The 14,538-nt window shown below is 47.7% G+C and overlaps 1 protein-coding gene across 1 annotated transcript in view; it reads right to left on the bottom strand.

The window, feature by feature from the left end:
• The window catches only part of LOC139748215 (adenylate cyclase type 2-like), a 447,407-nt gene that overhangs the window by 384,682 nt on the left and 48,187 nt on the right, over positions 1-14,538 (bottom strand). The window contains exon 3 of the mRNA XM_071661039.1: positions 2,927-3,004. Coding sequence (XP_071517140.1) covers positions 2,927-3,004 — 78 coding nt within the window. The remainder of the gene's footprint in view (positions 1-2,926; positions 3,005-14,538) is intronic.

Consider the following 14,538-nt stretch of genomic DNA (forward strand, 5'->3'; position numbering starts at 1 on the left):
CCAGCAGATAACCTGGTCATAGACCATCAGGTCTTGTGTTATCTGCCCTTCCCATGTACTGTCCTCCAGCAGATAACCTGGTCATAGACCATCAGGTCTTGTGTTATCTGTCCTTCCCATGTACTGTCCTCCAGCAGATAACCTGGTCACAGACCATCAGGTCTTGTGTTATCTGTCCTTCCCATGTACTGTCCTCCAGCAGATAACCTGGTCATAGACCATCAGGTCTAGTGTTATCTGTCCTTCATATGTACTGTCCTCCAGCAGATAACCTGGTCATAGACCATCAGGTCTTGTGTTATCTGTCTTTCCCATGTACTGTCCTCCAGCAGATAACCTGGTCATAGACCATCAGGTCTTGTGTTATCTGTCCTTCACATGTACTGTCCTCCAGCAGATAACCTGGTCATAGACCATCAGGTCTTGTGTTATCTGTCCCTACCATGTACTGTCCTCCAGCAGATAACCTGGTCATAGACCATCAGGTCTTGTGTTATCTGTCCCTACCATGTACTGTCCTCCAGCAGATAACCTGGTCATAGACCATCAGGTCTTGTGTTATCTGTCCTTCCCATGTACTGTCCTCCAGCAGATAACCTGGTCATAGACCATCAGGTCTTGTGTTATCTGTCCTTCACATGTACTGTCCTCCAGCATATAACCTGGTCACAGACCATCAGGTCTTGTGTTATCTGTCCTTCCCATGTACTGTCCTCCAGCAGATAACCTGGTCATAGACCATCAGGTCTTGTGTTATCTGTCCTTCCCATGTACTGTCCTCCAGCAGATAACCTGGTCATAGACCATCAGGTCTTGTGTTATCTGTCCTTCCCATGTACTGTCCTCCAGCAGATAACCTGGTCATAGACCATCAGGTCTTGTGTTATCTGTCCTTCCCATGTACTGTCCTCCAGCAGATAACCTGGTCATAGACCATAAGGTCTACGACGGTACGACCCTTGAACAAGACGGTACGACCCTTGAACAGGACGGTACGACCCTTGAGCATGACGGTACGACCCTTGAGCACAACGGTACGACCGTTGACCACGACGGTACGATCCTTGAGTATGAAATCCTGGCCTTTTGAATTAACCCTTAAGGGTCAGATTAAAGGCCAGATCACACTACCCAGGGGTCGTACCGTCGTACCCGAGGGTCGTGCCGTCGTCCTCCAGGTGACAACACAAGTCACCACACACGACCCTGTCTCTACCCTCGTCTGAAACCATGACCCTTGACCTGGGTCACCAGGGTCGTTCGTCCCTTAGTAGGCACTGTCCAGTGGAAGGGTCCTGGGTCGTTGTGCTACTAACAACACCACGGGTTGTAGTGCCACTAACAACACGACGGGTCGTTGTGCCACTAACAACACCACAGGTTGTAGTGCCACTAACAACACCACGGGTTGTAGTGCCACTAACAACACGACGGGTCGTTGTGCCACTAACAACACGACGGGTCGTTGTGCTACTAACAACACGACGGGTTGTAGTGCCACTAACAACACCACAGGTCGTTGTGCCACTAACAACACCACGGGTCGTTGTGCCACTAACAACACGACAGGTCGTTGTGCCACTAACAACACCACGGGTCGTTGTGCCACTAACAACACCACGGGTCGTTGTGCCACTAACAACACCACAGGTCGTTGTGCCACTAACAACACCACGGGTCGTTGTGCCACTAACAACACGACAGGTCGTTGTGCCACTAACAACACCACGGGTCGTTGTGCCACTAACAACACCACGGGTCGTTGTGCCACTAACAACACGACAGGTCGTTGTGCCACTAACAACACGACAGGTCGTTGTGCCACTAACAACACGACGGGTCGTTGTGCTACTAACAACACGACGGGTTGTAGTGCCACTAACAACACCACAGGTCGTTGTGCCACTAACAACACCACGGGTCGTTGTGCCACTAACAACACGACGGGTCGTTGTGCCACTAACAACACGACGGGTCGTTGTGCCACTAACAACACGACGGGTCGTTGTGCCACTAACAACACGACGGGTCGTTGTGCCACTAACAACACGACGGGTCGTTGTGCCACTAACAACACGACGGGTCGTTGTGCCACTAACAACACGACGGGTCGTTATGCCACTAACAACACGACAGGTCGTTCATGGATTTAGTAATCCTCTCTAGATAATCCCTTTATTGCGACTTACTTAAACCACAGCGGGATTACATGAGATTACAGTAATCCTACTGGATAAATCCCTTCCATAATCCTACTGGATAAATCCCTTCCATAATCCTACTGGATAAATCCCTTCCATAATCCTACTGGATAAATCCCTTCCATAATCCTACTGGATAAATCCCTTCCATAATCCTACTGGATAAATCCCTTCCATAATCCTACTGGATAAATCCCTTCCATAATCCTACTGGATAAATCCCTTCCATAATCCTACTGGATAAATCCCTTCCATAATCCTCACCTGCACCAATCTTTGTGAGAGGATTACTCTCGACGACAAAACAATGTAATCCTACCTAATAAATCCCTTTCTTAGAATTTAATTCCGCCAACCTTTACGACAAGGATTACTTATGATTACATTAATCCTACCGGATTAATCCCTTCCCTGTAACGGATCTACGCCAATCTACATGACAAGGATTACATATGATTACATTAATCCTACCGGATTAATCTCTCCCGAGTGACTTACCTGCGCTTGCCTTTATAACAAGAGGGATTACTTATAATCACATTAATCCCACCCGAATTAATCCCTTCCCTGTAACCTTACCTGCACTAGCTTTTATGACAAGGATTACATATAATTACATTAATCCTACCGGATAATGTAACTTACCTGCGCTTGCCTTTATGACAAGAGGGATTACTTACACTCACATTAATCCTACTGAATTAATCCCTTCCCGTGTCACTTACCTGTGCCAGGCCCACCATGACGATCAATATGCCAGTGTAACATCCAAAAATCACTGCTGACAGTGGCCACTCGCCGGTCTGGGGGAGGAGGAGAAAGTACCTTCAGTAATTAGCAGTGAACCAGGCCTCGATCACTGCCACCACGGTGACGAGGTAGTTAGCAGTGAACCAGGCCTCGATCACCGCCACCAGCTGACGGTGATCAGGTAGTTAGCAGTGAACCAGGCCTCGATCACTGCCACCAGCTGACGGTGATCAGGTAGTTAGCAGTGAACCAGGCCTCGATCACTGCCACCAGCTGACGGTGATCAGGTAGCGAGCAGTGAACCAGGCCTCGATCACTGCCACCAGCTCACGGTGACGAGGTGGTTAGCAGTGAACCAGGCCTCGATCACTGCCACCAGCTCACGGTGACTGAGGTAGTTAGCAGTGAACCAGGCCTCGATCACTGCCACCAGCTCACGGTGATCAGGTAGTTAGCAGTGAACCAGGCCTCGATCACTGCCACCAGCTCACGGTGACTGAGGTAGTTAGCAGTGAACCAGGCCTCGATCACCGCCACCAGTTCACGGTGACGAGGTGGTTAGCAGTGAACCAGGCCTCGATCACTGCCACCAGCTCACGGTGATGGAGGTAGTGAGCAGTGAACCAGGCCTCGATCACTGCCACCAGCTGACGGTGATCAGGTAGTTAGCAGTGAACCAGGCCTCGATCACTGCCACCAGCTCACGGTGACGAGGTAGTGAGCAGTGAACCAGGCCTCGATCACTGCCACCAGCTCACGGTGACGAGGTGGTTAGCAGTGAACCAGGCCTCGATCACTGCCACCAGCTGACGGTGATCAGGTAGTTAGCAGTGAACCAGGCCTCGATCACCGCCACCAGCTCACGGTGACGAGGTAGTGAGCAGTGAACCAGGCCTCGATCACCGCCACCAGCTCACGGTGACGAGGTAGTGAGCAGTGAACCAGGCCTCGATCACTGCCACCAGCTGACGGTGACGAGAGATGTGTGTTCACTGCTACAGTAGACAGTCACACACGACACGACCAGACACAGGAATACAACAGGATGACTGATGGATGTATAAATACATTCACTAATGTATTACGAAGCATGACGGATGTATGAATACATTCACTGATGTATTACGAAGCATGTAACTGTATAATGATGAATATATTAAATATTAAGGACAAAATTTATCTTGCATTATACACCACATCCTTTGTGAGAGAGTTAAGACGCCCTGTTAGATATACATAAAGCCTTGTTAAATTACCCTACTTACTGTTAACTGTATTATATGCCATGTTAAATTAACCTAGCTTAGTTAACTGTATCATATACCATGTTAAATTAACCAAGCTTACTGTTAACTGTATTATATGCCATGTTAAATCAACCAACTTACTGTTAACTGTATTATATGCAATGTTAAATTAACCTAGCTTACTTTTAATTGTATTATATGCCACGTTAAATCAACCTACTTACTGTTAACTGCATTATATCCCATGTTAAATTAACCTACTTACTGATAACTGCATTATATGCCATTCTAAATTAACCGAGCTTACTGTTAACTGTATCATATACCATGTTAAACTAACCTAGCTAACTGTTGTATCATAATCCATGTTAAACTAACCTAGCTAACTGTTGTATCGTAATCCATGTTAAACTAACCTAGCTAACTGTTAACTGTATTATATGCCATGTTAAGTACAATGGTTGGACCTACCTAACACATCAGCTGCTCTGTTTAATAGAGTACGCGCCTCTCTTCATACATCAGGGGCTCCGTTGAATACACTCAAAATAAATCCACTTCTAAATACATTAGGTTAATGATGAATACATTAGTTTAATGTTAAATGCAATACATCACAGCTAACTACAGTATGTTAATGCTAAATATAGTGGGTCACTGCTGAATGTACTTGGGTACAGCTGAAAGGGTTCGAGCACTGTTAGATACAGTAAGTGCACTGCTAGGAGGACCGAGTCACTGTTAAACACACTGGTTCACTGCTAAGACATCAGGTCACTTAAACACATTGGTTCACTACTGGAAAACATCATATCACTGCTGAACCCAGTAGTTCACTGCTGAAAACTTAAGGTCACTGTTAACCGCACTGGTGCGCTGCTGAAACACATCAGGTCACTGTTGAATCCATTGGTTCACTGCTGAAAACATCAGGTCACTGTTGAACCCAGTGGTTCACTGCTCAAACATATCAGGTCCCTAATGAACCCAGTGGTTCACTGCTGAAACACATCAGGTCACTGATAAACCTAGAGGTTCACTGCTGAAACACATCAAGTCACTGCTGAACCCAGTGGTTCACTGCTGAAACACATCAGGTCACTGTTAAACCCAGTGGTTCACTGCTGAAAACATCAAGTCACTGCTGAACCCAGTGGTTCACTGCTGAAAACATCAGGTCACTGGTAAACCCAGTGGTTCACTGCTCAAACACATCATGTCACTGTTGAACCCAGTGGTTCACTGCTGAAACACATCAAGTCACTGCCAGCGGTTCACTGCTGAAACACATCAGGTCACTGGTAAACAGATCTTTGATATTGGCAGTTCCTGTGTAAGCCCTGCTCCAGGACCTGGCCTTCACAAAACCCACCATCGTCCTCCACCATTGCTTCTCTCATGTCCAGATTGTGGACTGCAAGGTCAAAGGGTTTTGGGATATGAGGGGTGTGCTGGAGGCTGGGAGTGCCTGCTGTTTCCTGCGGGACGGGGTACCGCCGGGAATGGATGAAGGCAAGCAAGTATGAATACGTACATGTGTATAAATGTATATGTCTATATGTATACACATGTATATGGGCGTTTATATATATATATATATATATATATATATATATATATATATATATATATATATATATATATATATATATATATATATAAGTGATTGGTTCTCAGTGAATGTAGGTTTGCGGCAGGGGTGTGTGATGTCTCCATGGTTGTTTAATTTGTTTATGGATGAGGTTGTTAGGGAGGTAAATGCAAGAGTCCTGGAAAGAGGGGCAAGTATGAAGTCTGTTGGGGATGAGAGAGCTTGGGAAGTGAGTCAGTTGTTGTTCGCTGATGATACAGCGCTGGTGGCTGATTCATGTGAGAAACTGCAGAAGCTGGTGACTGAGTTTGGTAAAGTGTGTGGAAGAAGAAAGTTAAGAGTAAATGTGAATAAGAGCAAGGTTATTAGGTACAGTAGGGGTGAGGGTCAAGTCAATTGGGAGGTGAGTTTGAATGGAGAAAAACTGGAGGAAGTGAAGTGTTTTAGATATCTGGGAGTGGATCTGTCAGCGGATGGAACCATGGAAGCGGAAGTGGATCATAGGGTGGGGGAGGGGGCGAAAATTTTGGGAGCCTTGAAAAATGTGTGGAAGTCGAGAACATTATCTCGGAAAGCAAAAATGGGTATGTTTGAAGGAATAGTGGTTCCAACAATGTTGTATGGTTGCGAGGCGTGGGCTATGGATAGAGTTGTGCGCAGGAGGATGGATGTGCTGGAAATGAGATGTTTGAGGACAATGTGTGGTGTGAGGTGGTTTGATCGAGTAAGTAACGTAAGGGTAAGAGAGATGTGTGGAAATAAAAAGAGCGTGGTTGAGAGAGCAGAAGAGGGTGTTTTGAAATGGTTTGGGCACATGGAGAGAATGAGTGAGGAAAGATTGACCAAGAGGATATATGTGTCGGAGGTGGAGGGAACGAGGAGAAGAGGGAGACCAAATTGGAGGTGGAAAGATGGAGTGAAAAAGATTTTGTGTGATCGGGGCCTGAACATGCAGGAGGGTGAAAGGAGGGCAAGGAATAGAGTGAATTGGAGCGATGTGGTATACAGGGTTTGACGTGCTGTCAGTGGATTGAATCAAGGCATGTGAAGCGTCTGGGGTAAACCATGGAAAGCTGTGTAGGTATGTATATTTGCGTGTGTGGACGTGTGTATGTACATGTGTATGGGGGGGGGGGTTGGGCCATTTCTTTCGTCTGTTTCCTTGCGCTACCTCGCAAACGCGGGAGACAGCGACAAAGTATAAAAAAAAAAAAAAAAAAAAAAAAAAAAAAAAAAAAAATATATATATATATATATATATATATATATATATATATATATATATATATATATATATATATATATATATATATATATATATATATATATTTTTTTTTTTTTTTTCTAATTTTCCAAAAGAAGGAACAGAGAAGGGGGCCAGGTGAGGGTATTCCCTCAAAGGCCCAGTCCTCTGTTCTTAACGCTACCTCGCTATCGCGGGAAATGGCGAATACTATGAAATATATATATATATATATATATATATATACATATGAACAAAGTGCATATGGGCGCGCACCTTAATAGAACATACAAACCTCCAACAGCCAGGATCGAACCCGGGACCCCTGTGCAACAGGCTGGAGCGCTACCGCTAGGCTATGATCGCCCCTCGGGTGCGCGTTCCTATGCACTATGTTCATATTCATATACCTCCGCGTTATACAGTTAGGTTAGGTTAGGAATAATGGCCTCTGCTGGCTGTGTGCGCCTGTTGGGAAATGACCGGTGTAGACCCCGTTGCTCACCAACGTGAGACGAAGGGTATTCGAGTACATAGGATTCGAATAGTTATTTCTCTATTAGGGGCGATCATGACCTAGCGGTAGCGCTGCCGCCGGTGGCACAGGGGTCCCGGGTTCAGAAGTGGTAGAGGATGTGTGGATCAGGTGTTTGCTTTGAAGAATGTATGTGAGAAATACTTAGAAAAGCAAATGGATTTGTATGTAGCATTTATGGATCTGGAGAAGGCATATGATAGAGTTGATAGAGATGCTCTGTGGAAGGTATTAAGAATATATGGTGTGGGAGGCAAGTTGTTAGAAGCAGTGAAAAGTTTTTATCGAGGATGTAAGGCATGTGTACGTGTAGGAAGAGAGGAAAGTGATTGGTTCTCAGTGAATGTAGGTTTGCGGCAGGGGTGTGTGATGTCTCCATGGTTGTTTAATTTCTTTATGGATGGGGTTGTTAGGGAGGTAAATGCAAGAGTCCTGGAAAGAGGGGCAAGTATGAAGTCTGTTGGGGATGAGAGAGCTTGGGAAGTGAGTCAGTTGTTGTTCGCTGATGATACAGCGCTGGTGGCTGATTCATGTGAGAAACTGCAGAAGCTGGTGACTGAGTTTGGTAAAGTGTGTGGAAGAAGAAAGTTAAGAGTAAATGTGAATAAGAGCAAGGTTATTAGGTACAGTAGGGGTGAGGGTCAAGTCAATTGGGAGGTGAGTTTGAATGGAGAAAAACTGGAGGAAGTGAAGTGTTTTAGATATCTGGGAGTGGATCTGTCAGCGGATGGAACCATGGAAGCGGAAGTGGATCATAGGGTGGGGGAGGGGGCGAAAATTTTGGGAGCCTTGAAAAATGTGTGGAAGTCGAGAACATTATCTCGGAAAGCAAAAATGGGTATGTTTGAAGGAATAGTGGTTCCAACAATGTTGTATGGTTGCGAGGCGTGGGCTGTGGATGGAGTTGTGCGCAGGAGGATGGATGTGCTGGAAATGAGATGTTTGAGGACAATGTGTGGTGTGAGGTGGTTTGATCGAGTAAGTAACGTAAGGGTAAGAGAGATGTGTGGAAATAAAAAGAGCGTGGTTGAGAGAGCAGAAGAGGGTGTTTTGAAATGGTTTGGGCACATGGAGAGAATGAGTGAGGAAAGATTGACCAAGAGGATATATGTGTCGGAGGTTGAGGGAACGAGGAGAAGAGGGAGACCAAATTGGAGGTGGAAAGATGGAGTGAAAAAGATTTTGTGTGATCGGGGCCTGAACATGCAGGAGGGTGTAAGGAGGGCAAGGAATAGAGTGAATTGGAGCGATGTGGTATACAGGGGTTGACGTGCTGTCAGTGGAGTGAATCAAGGCATGTGAAGCGTCTGGGGTAAACCATGGAAAGCTGTGTAGGTATGTATATTTGCGTGTGTGGACGTGTGTATGTACATGTGTATGGGGAGGGGGGGGTTGGGCCATTTCTTTCGTCTGTTTCCTTGCGCTACCTCGCAAACGCGGGAGACAGCGACAAAGTATAAAAAAAAAAAAAATATATATATATATATATATATATATATATATATAATTGATTTGTTTTACTTGGGACAGAAGGTAAAGACTTAAAATCTCGAGTAAGTCAACATAAATACTGTGTACACACTGGTCAACGACCTAGTGCTGTGTTGACTCTGGTTCTGAGCTTCTTCAATCATTAAGTTTAATGAACAGAAATGTATTGGAATCTGTTCTTATACAGGTGACTGTTGGTAAGAATATGAAGGTTAGCAGAGGAGCATGTAGAGTGTAAACAATGTCATATTTACTTCAGGGTGACCTGAGCGAAAGAGAGTTGATGACCTGTACTGACCTGAGGAGTAAGGTCGGTTCCCTGAGTGACCTCTGACCCCACGTAGGTGACCATAATACTCTCACTGCCAGCTTCATTACCACGTAAGATGTGAACCTGTTAACATCTACTGATGTCTCTATATATATTCCCCTCCATCTGCGGTATGTTACTATTTAGTTCTATAGATGTGTTGTAATACACGAAAGCGCTTTAAGCACAAAAATTCCTGCTCTGATTTTCCCTGGCGGTTGACAAGTTTATCTGTGAACACCACGTATCTGCTTCTTGAACACATCGTAAATAATGTTATACATTGATCCTCTCATTTAGTCGCTAGGCAGTTCACAGTTAAATTGGTTGTCTAAGCTTTAACAATGCTATGAAAAGCAGCTTGGGTCATTCAAAGCCGTCAAGGTTAAGTTATATAACTACCATCATGCACATCTTTATCACTTTTTCCAGTTATCACAGATAAATCATAACCCACATACACATGTACATGACCCATGTTGTAACTACACTGAGTGACAGCATTAATTTGTGGTACAGAAGACTTACTGAACACAAAAATAAAATAGTTATTACCAGTATGAACAGTGGATGTCACATACATGGTGAGGTTTACAAATCAATTTATAACATTATCTTAACTAAGATACGAAGTTTATTGAAAGAAATAATTCTATTCTATTAATTATCTTGGTAATGAATTTAATTTCAAAATCTTTCTATTACGTAATTGTAAATGATTTAAGATTCTAACTGTCAATGAAAGATAGACAGATAATTCGTTATACATCATCAATATATTTCACTTCTACCGGCTACTGTGCTAACAACCTTACTTTGTATTGATCAACAGTAGAGATAAATGAACACTACACTGGGAATAATTATGTTCAAGTCTTACATAATATTAATGATCTAATACAAGGAAAATAACACTGGTTTTCAAATTCATTTAAATTCTTTCCCACATGTTATTATTAAGATGTGTGTGTGTGTGTGTGTGTGTGTGTGTGTGTGTGTGTGTGTGTGTGTGACGGGGAGACAGTTGTACACTGGTGTTGCCCCGACTTTAACCTTGTATATATGTACCATGTCTGTACTACTACTACTACTACTACACACACACACACAGACACACACACACACACACACACACACACACACACGGAGCACCACACCTAACCTCTGCATGACTCAGTATTATACATAACCCATCACAAAACGTAAGTAAACCATGACGGATGCCTGAGCCCCGGATGTGATGCATGACCATGACGGACGCCTGAGCCCCGGATGTGATGCATGAAACGCAGGAGAACCAATGAAACCCACCAGATGGCACGATGGTACGACCCCTCCTGACCACGATGGTACGACCCCTCCTGACCACGATGGTACGACCCCTCCTGACCACGATGGTACGACCCCTCCTGACCACGATGGTACGACCCCTCCTGACCACGATGGTACGACCCTTCCTAAGCACGATGGCACGACCCCCATGACCACGATGGAACGACCTTCCTGAGCACTATGGTACGACCCCCTGAGCATGATGGTACGACCCCCTGAGCACGATGGTACGACCCACGTGAGCACGATGTTACGACCCCTCTGAGCACGATGGTACGACCCCTCTGAGCACGATGGTTACGACCCCTCTGAGCACGATGTTACAACCCCTCTGAGCACGATGGTACGACCCCTCTGAGCACGATGGTACGACCCCTCTGAGCACGATAGTACGACCCTCTGAGCACGATGGTACACCCCTCTGACCACGATGGTAAACCCCTCCTGACCACGATGGTATACGACCCCTCCGACCACGATGGAACGACCCAACCTGACCACGATGGAACGACCCCTCCTGACCACGATGGTACGACCCTCTGCCCACGATGGTACGAAACCCCCTCCAGACCACGCATGGAACGACCCATCCTGAACCACGATGAACGACCCATCCTGACCCACGATGGTAAGACCCCCTCCCTGACCACGATGGTACGACCCCTCCTGACCACGATTGTACGACCCATCCTACCAACGATGGTACGACCCCTCCTGACCACGATGGTACGAACCCATCCTGACCACGATGGTACGAACCCTCCTGGACCACGATGGTAACGACCCAACCTGAGCACGATGTATCACCCCTCCTGACCACGATGGAACGACCCAACCTGACCGACGATGAACGACCCCCTCTGAGCACGATGGTAAACCCCTCCTGAGCACGATGTACGACCCCTCCTGACCACGATGGTACGACCCCTCCTGACCACGATGGAACGACCCATCCTGACCACGATGGTACGACCCCTCCTGACCACGATGGTACGACCCATCCTGAGCACGATGGTACGACCCCTCCTGACCACGATGGTACGACCCATCCTGACCACGATGGTACGACCCATCCTGACCACGATGGTACGACCCATCCTGACCACGATGGTACGACCCCTCCTGACCACGATGGTACGACCCCTCCTGAGCACGGTGGTACGACCCCTCCTGAGCACGATGGTACGACCCCTCCTGACCACGATGGTACGACCCCTCCTGACCACGATGGTACGACCCCTCCTGACCACGATGGTACGACCCATCCTGACCACGATGGTACGACCCCTCCTGACCACGATGGTACGACCCATCCTGACCACGATGGTACGACCCCTCCTGAGCACGGTGGTACGACCCCTCCTGAGCACTATGGTACGACCCCCTGAGCATGATGGAACGACCTCTTGAGCACGATGGTACGACCCTCCTGAGCACGATGGTACAATCCCTCCTGAGCACGATGGTACGACCCTCCTGACCACGATGGTACGACCCCTCCTGAGCACGATGGTACGACCCTTCCTAAGCACGATGGCACGACCCCCATGACCACGATGGAACGACCTTCCTGAGCACTATGGTACGACCTTCCTGAGCATGATGGTACGACCCCCTGAGCACGATGGTACGACCCAGTGAGCACGATGGTGCGACCCACGTGAGCACGATGTTACGACCCCTCTGAGCACGATGGTACGACCCCTCTGAGCACGATGGTGCCACCCCTCCTAGGAACTATGGTACGACCCGAACATTTAAGGGTCAGGTCAAAGGCCAGGCCGTCACACCTTAGGGTTGTATCATCGTGCTCAAGGGTCGTACGTCGCGCTGAAAGGTCGGACGTGGTGCTCAAAAATCGTAACATCGTGCTCAAGGGTCGTACGTCGCGCTGAAAGGTCGGACGTGGTGCTCAAAAATCGTAACATCGTGCTCAAGGGTCGTACGTCGCGCTGAAAGGTCGGACATGGTGCTCAAAAATCGTACCATCGTACGCAAGGGTCGTACGTCGCGCTCAAAGGTCGCACGTGGTGCTCAAAAATCGTACGTCGTGCTCAAGGGTCGTGCGTCGCGCTCAAAGGGCGCACGTGGTGCTCAAAAATCGTACCATCGTGCTCAAGGGTCGTACGTCGCGCTCAAAGGTCGCACGTGGTGCTCAAAAATCGTACCATCGTGCTCAAGGGTCGTACGTCGCGCTCAAAAATCGTGCCATCGTGCTCAAGGTTCGTACTTCGCGCTCAAAAATCGTACCATCGTGCTCAAGGGTCGTACGTCGCGCTGAAAGGTCGCACGTGGTGCTCAAAAATCGTACCATCGTGCTCAAGGGTTGTACGTCGCTTTCAAAGGTCAGACGCGGTGCTCAAAAATGGTACCATCGTGCTCAAGGGTCGTACTTCGCGCTCAAAAATCGTACCATCGTGCTCAAGGGTCGTACGTCGCGCTCAAAAATCGTACCGTCGTGCTCAAGGATCGTACGTCGTGTTCAAGCATACTGTGGACACTGAAAAGCTGGGTAGGACACAGCGCGCGAGGGACACAACGTAAAGAGGACACACTGTGTGGAGACGGATAAGGACACAGCACACACCAGGTGGACACAACAGGTAACGCTGCTCACTATGGGACATCAAGAACTCACAAGAACAAGAAGAACAGAGGACGTGAACAGAGCATTATGGGAAGAACACGACACGGGCGTCCGGTGTTGTTGTGAGAACACGGAGCACAACTCAGAACACGGGTGAAGAACACGGAGCACAACTCAGAACACGGGAGAAGAACACGGAGCACAATTCAGAACACGAGTGAAGAACACGGAGCACAACTCAGAACACGGGTGAAGAACACGGAGCACAACTCAGAACACGAGTGAAGAACACGGAGCACAACTCAGAACACGAGTGAAGAACACGGAGCACAACTCAGAACACGGGTGAAGAACACGGAGCACAACTCAGAACACGGGTGAAGAACACGGAACACAACTCAGAACACGGGTGAAGAACACGGAGCACAACTCAGAACACGAGTGAAGAACACGGAGCACAACTCAGAACACGAGTGAAGAACACGGAGCACAACTCAGAACACGGGTGAAGAACACGGAGCACAACTCAGAACACGGGTGAAGAACACGGAACACAACTCAGAACACGGGTGAAGAACACGGAACACAACTCAGAACACGGGTGAAGAACACGGAGCACAACTCAGAACATGGGTGAAGAACACGGAACACAACTCAGAACACGGGTGAAGAACACGGAGCACAACTCAGAACACGGGTGAAGAACACGGAACACAACTCAGAACACGGGTGAAGAACACGGAACACAACTCAGAACACGGGTGAAGAACACGGAACACAACTCAGAACACGAGTGAAGAACAGCGAGTGGGTTCACCAGGTACCCCAGGGGGAGGGGGGATGGAGGGGGCCTCCCACCCTCCACGCCAGGGGGGCAGCTCACAACCCCCCCAGTGTTCAGTGTTCTCACAGCTCACATGCTCTTTAAAGCTCCGTCCACCCCCCCTCCCCCCGCGGGGGAGGGGGGGGTCAAAGAGGCAGCGCTCAGAGCACCACCGTCCAGCACTGCCTCGCTCTCAAAAGAAAAAAAGGGGAGGAGGAGGTGTGTTGTTTTACCTCGCCATCGCCTTCATAGTGTGGCCCAGGCTGGACCAGACCTTTGTGGCCGCGCTCACGACGACGCGCAGAGAGAGAGAGAGAGAGAGAGATAGAGAGAGAGAGAGAGAGAGAGAGAGAGAGAGAGAGAGAGAGAGAGAGAGAGAGAGAGAGAGAGAGAGAGAGAGAGAGAGAGAGAGAGAGAGAGAGAGACTG

This window comes from Panulirus ornatus, chromosome 73 (genome assembly GCF_036320965.1).
Source record: "Panulirus ornatus isolate Po-2019 chromosome 73, ASM3632096v1, whole genome shotgun sequence".
Classification (NCBI taxonomy): Eukaryota; Metazoa; Arthropoda; class Malacostraca; order Decapoda; family Palinuridae; genus Panulirus; species Panulirus ornatus.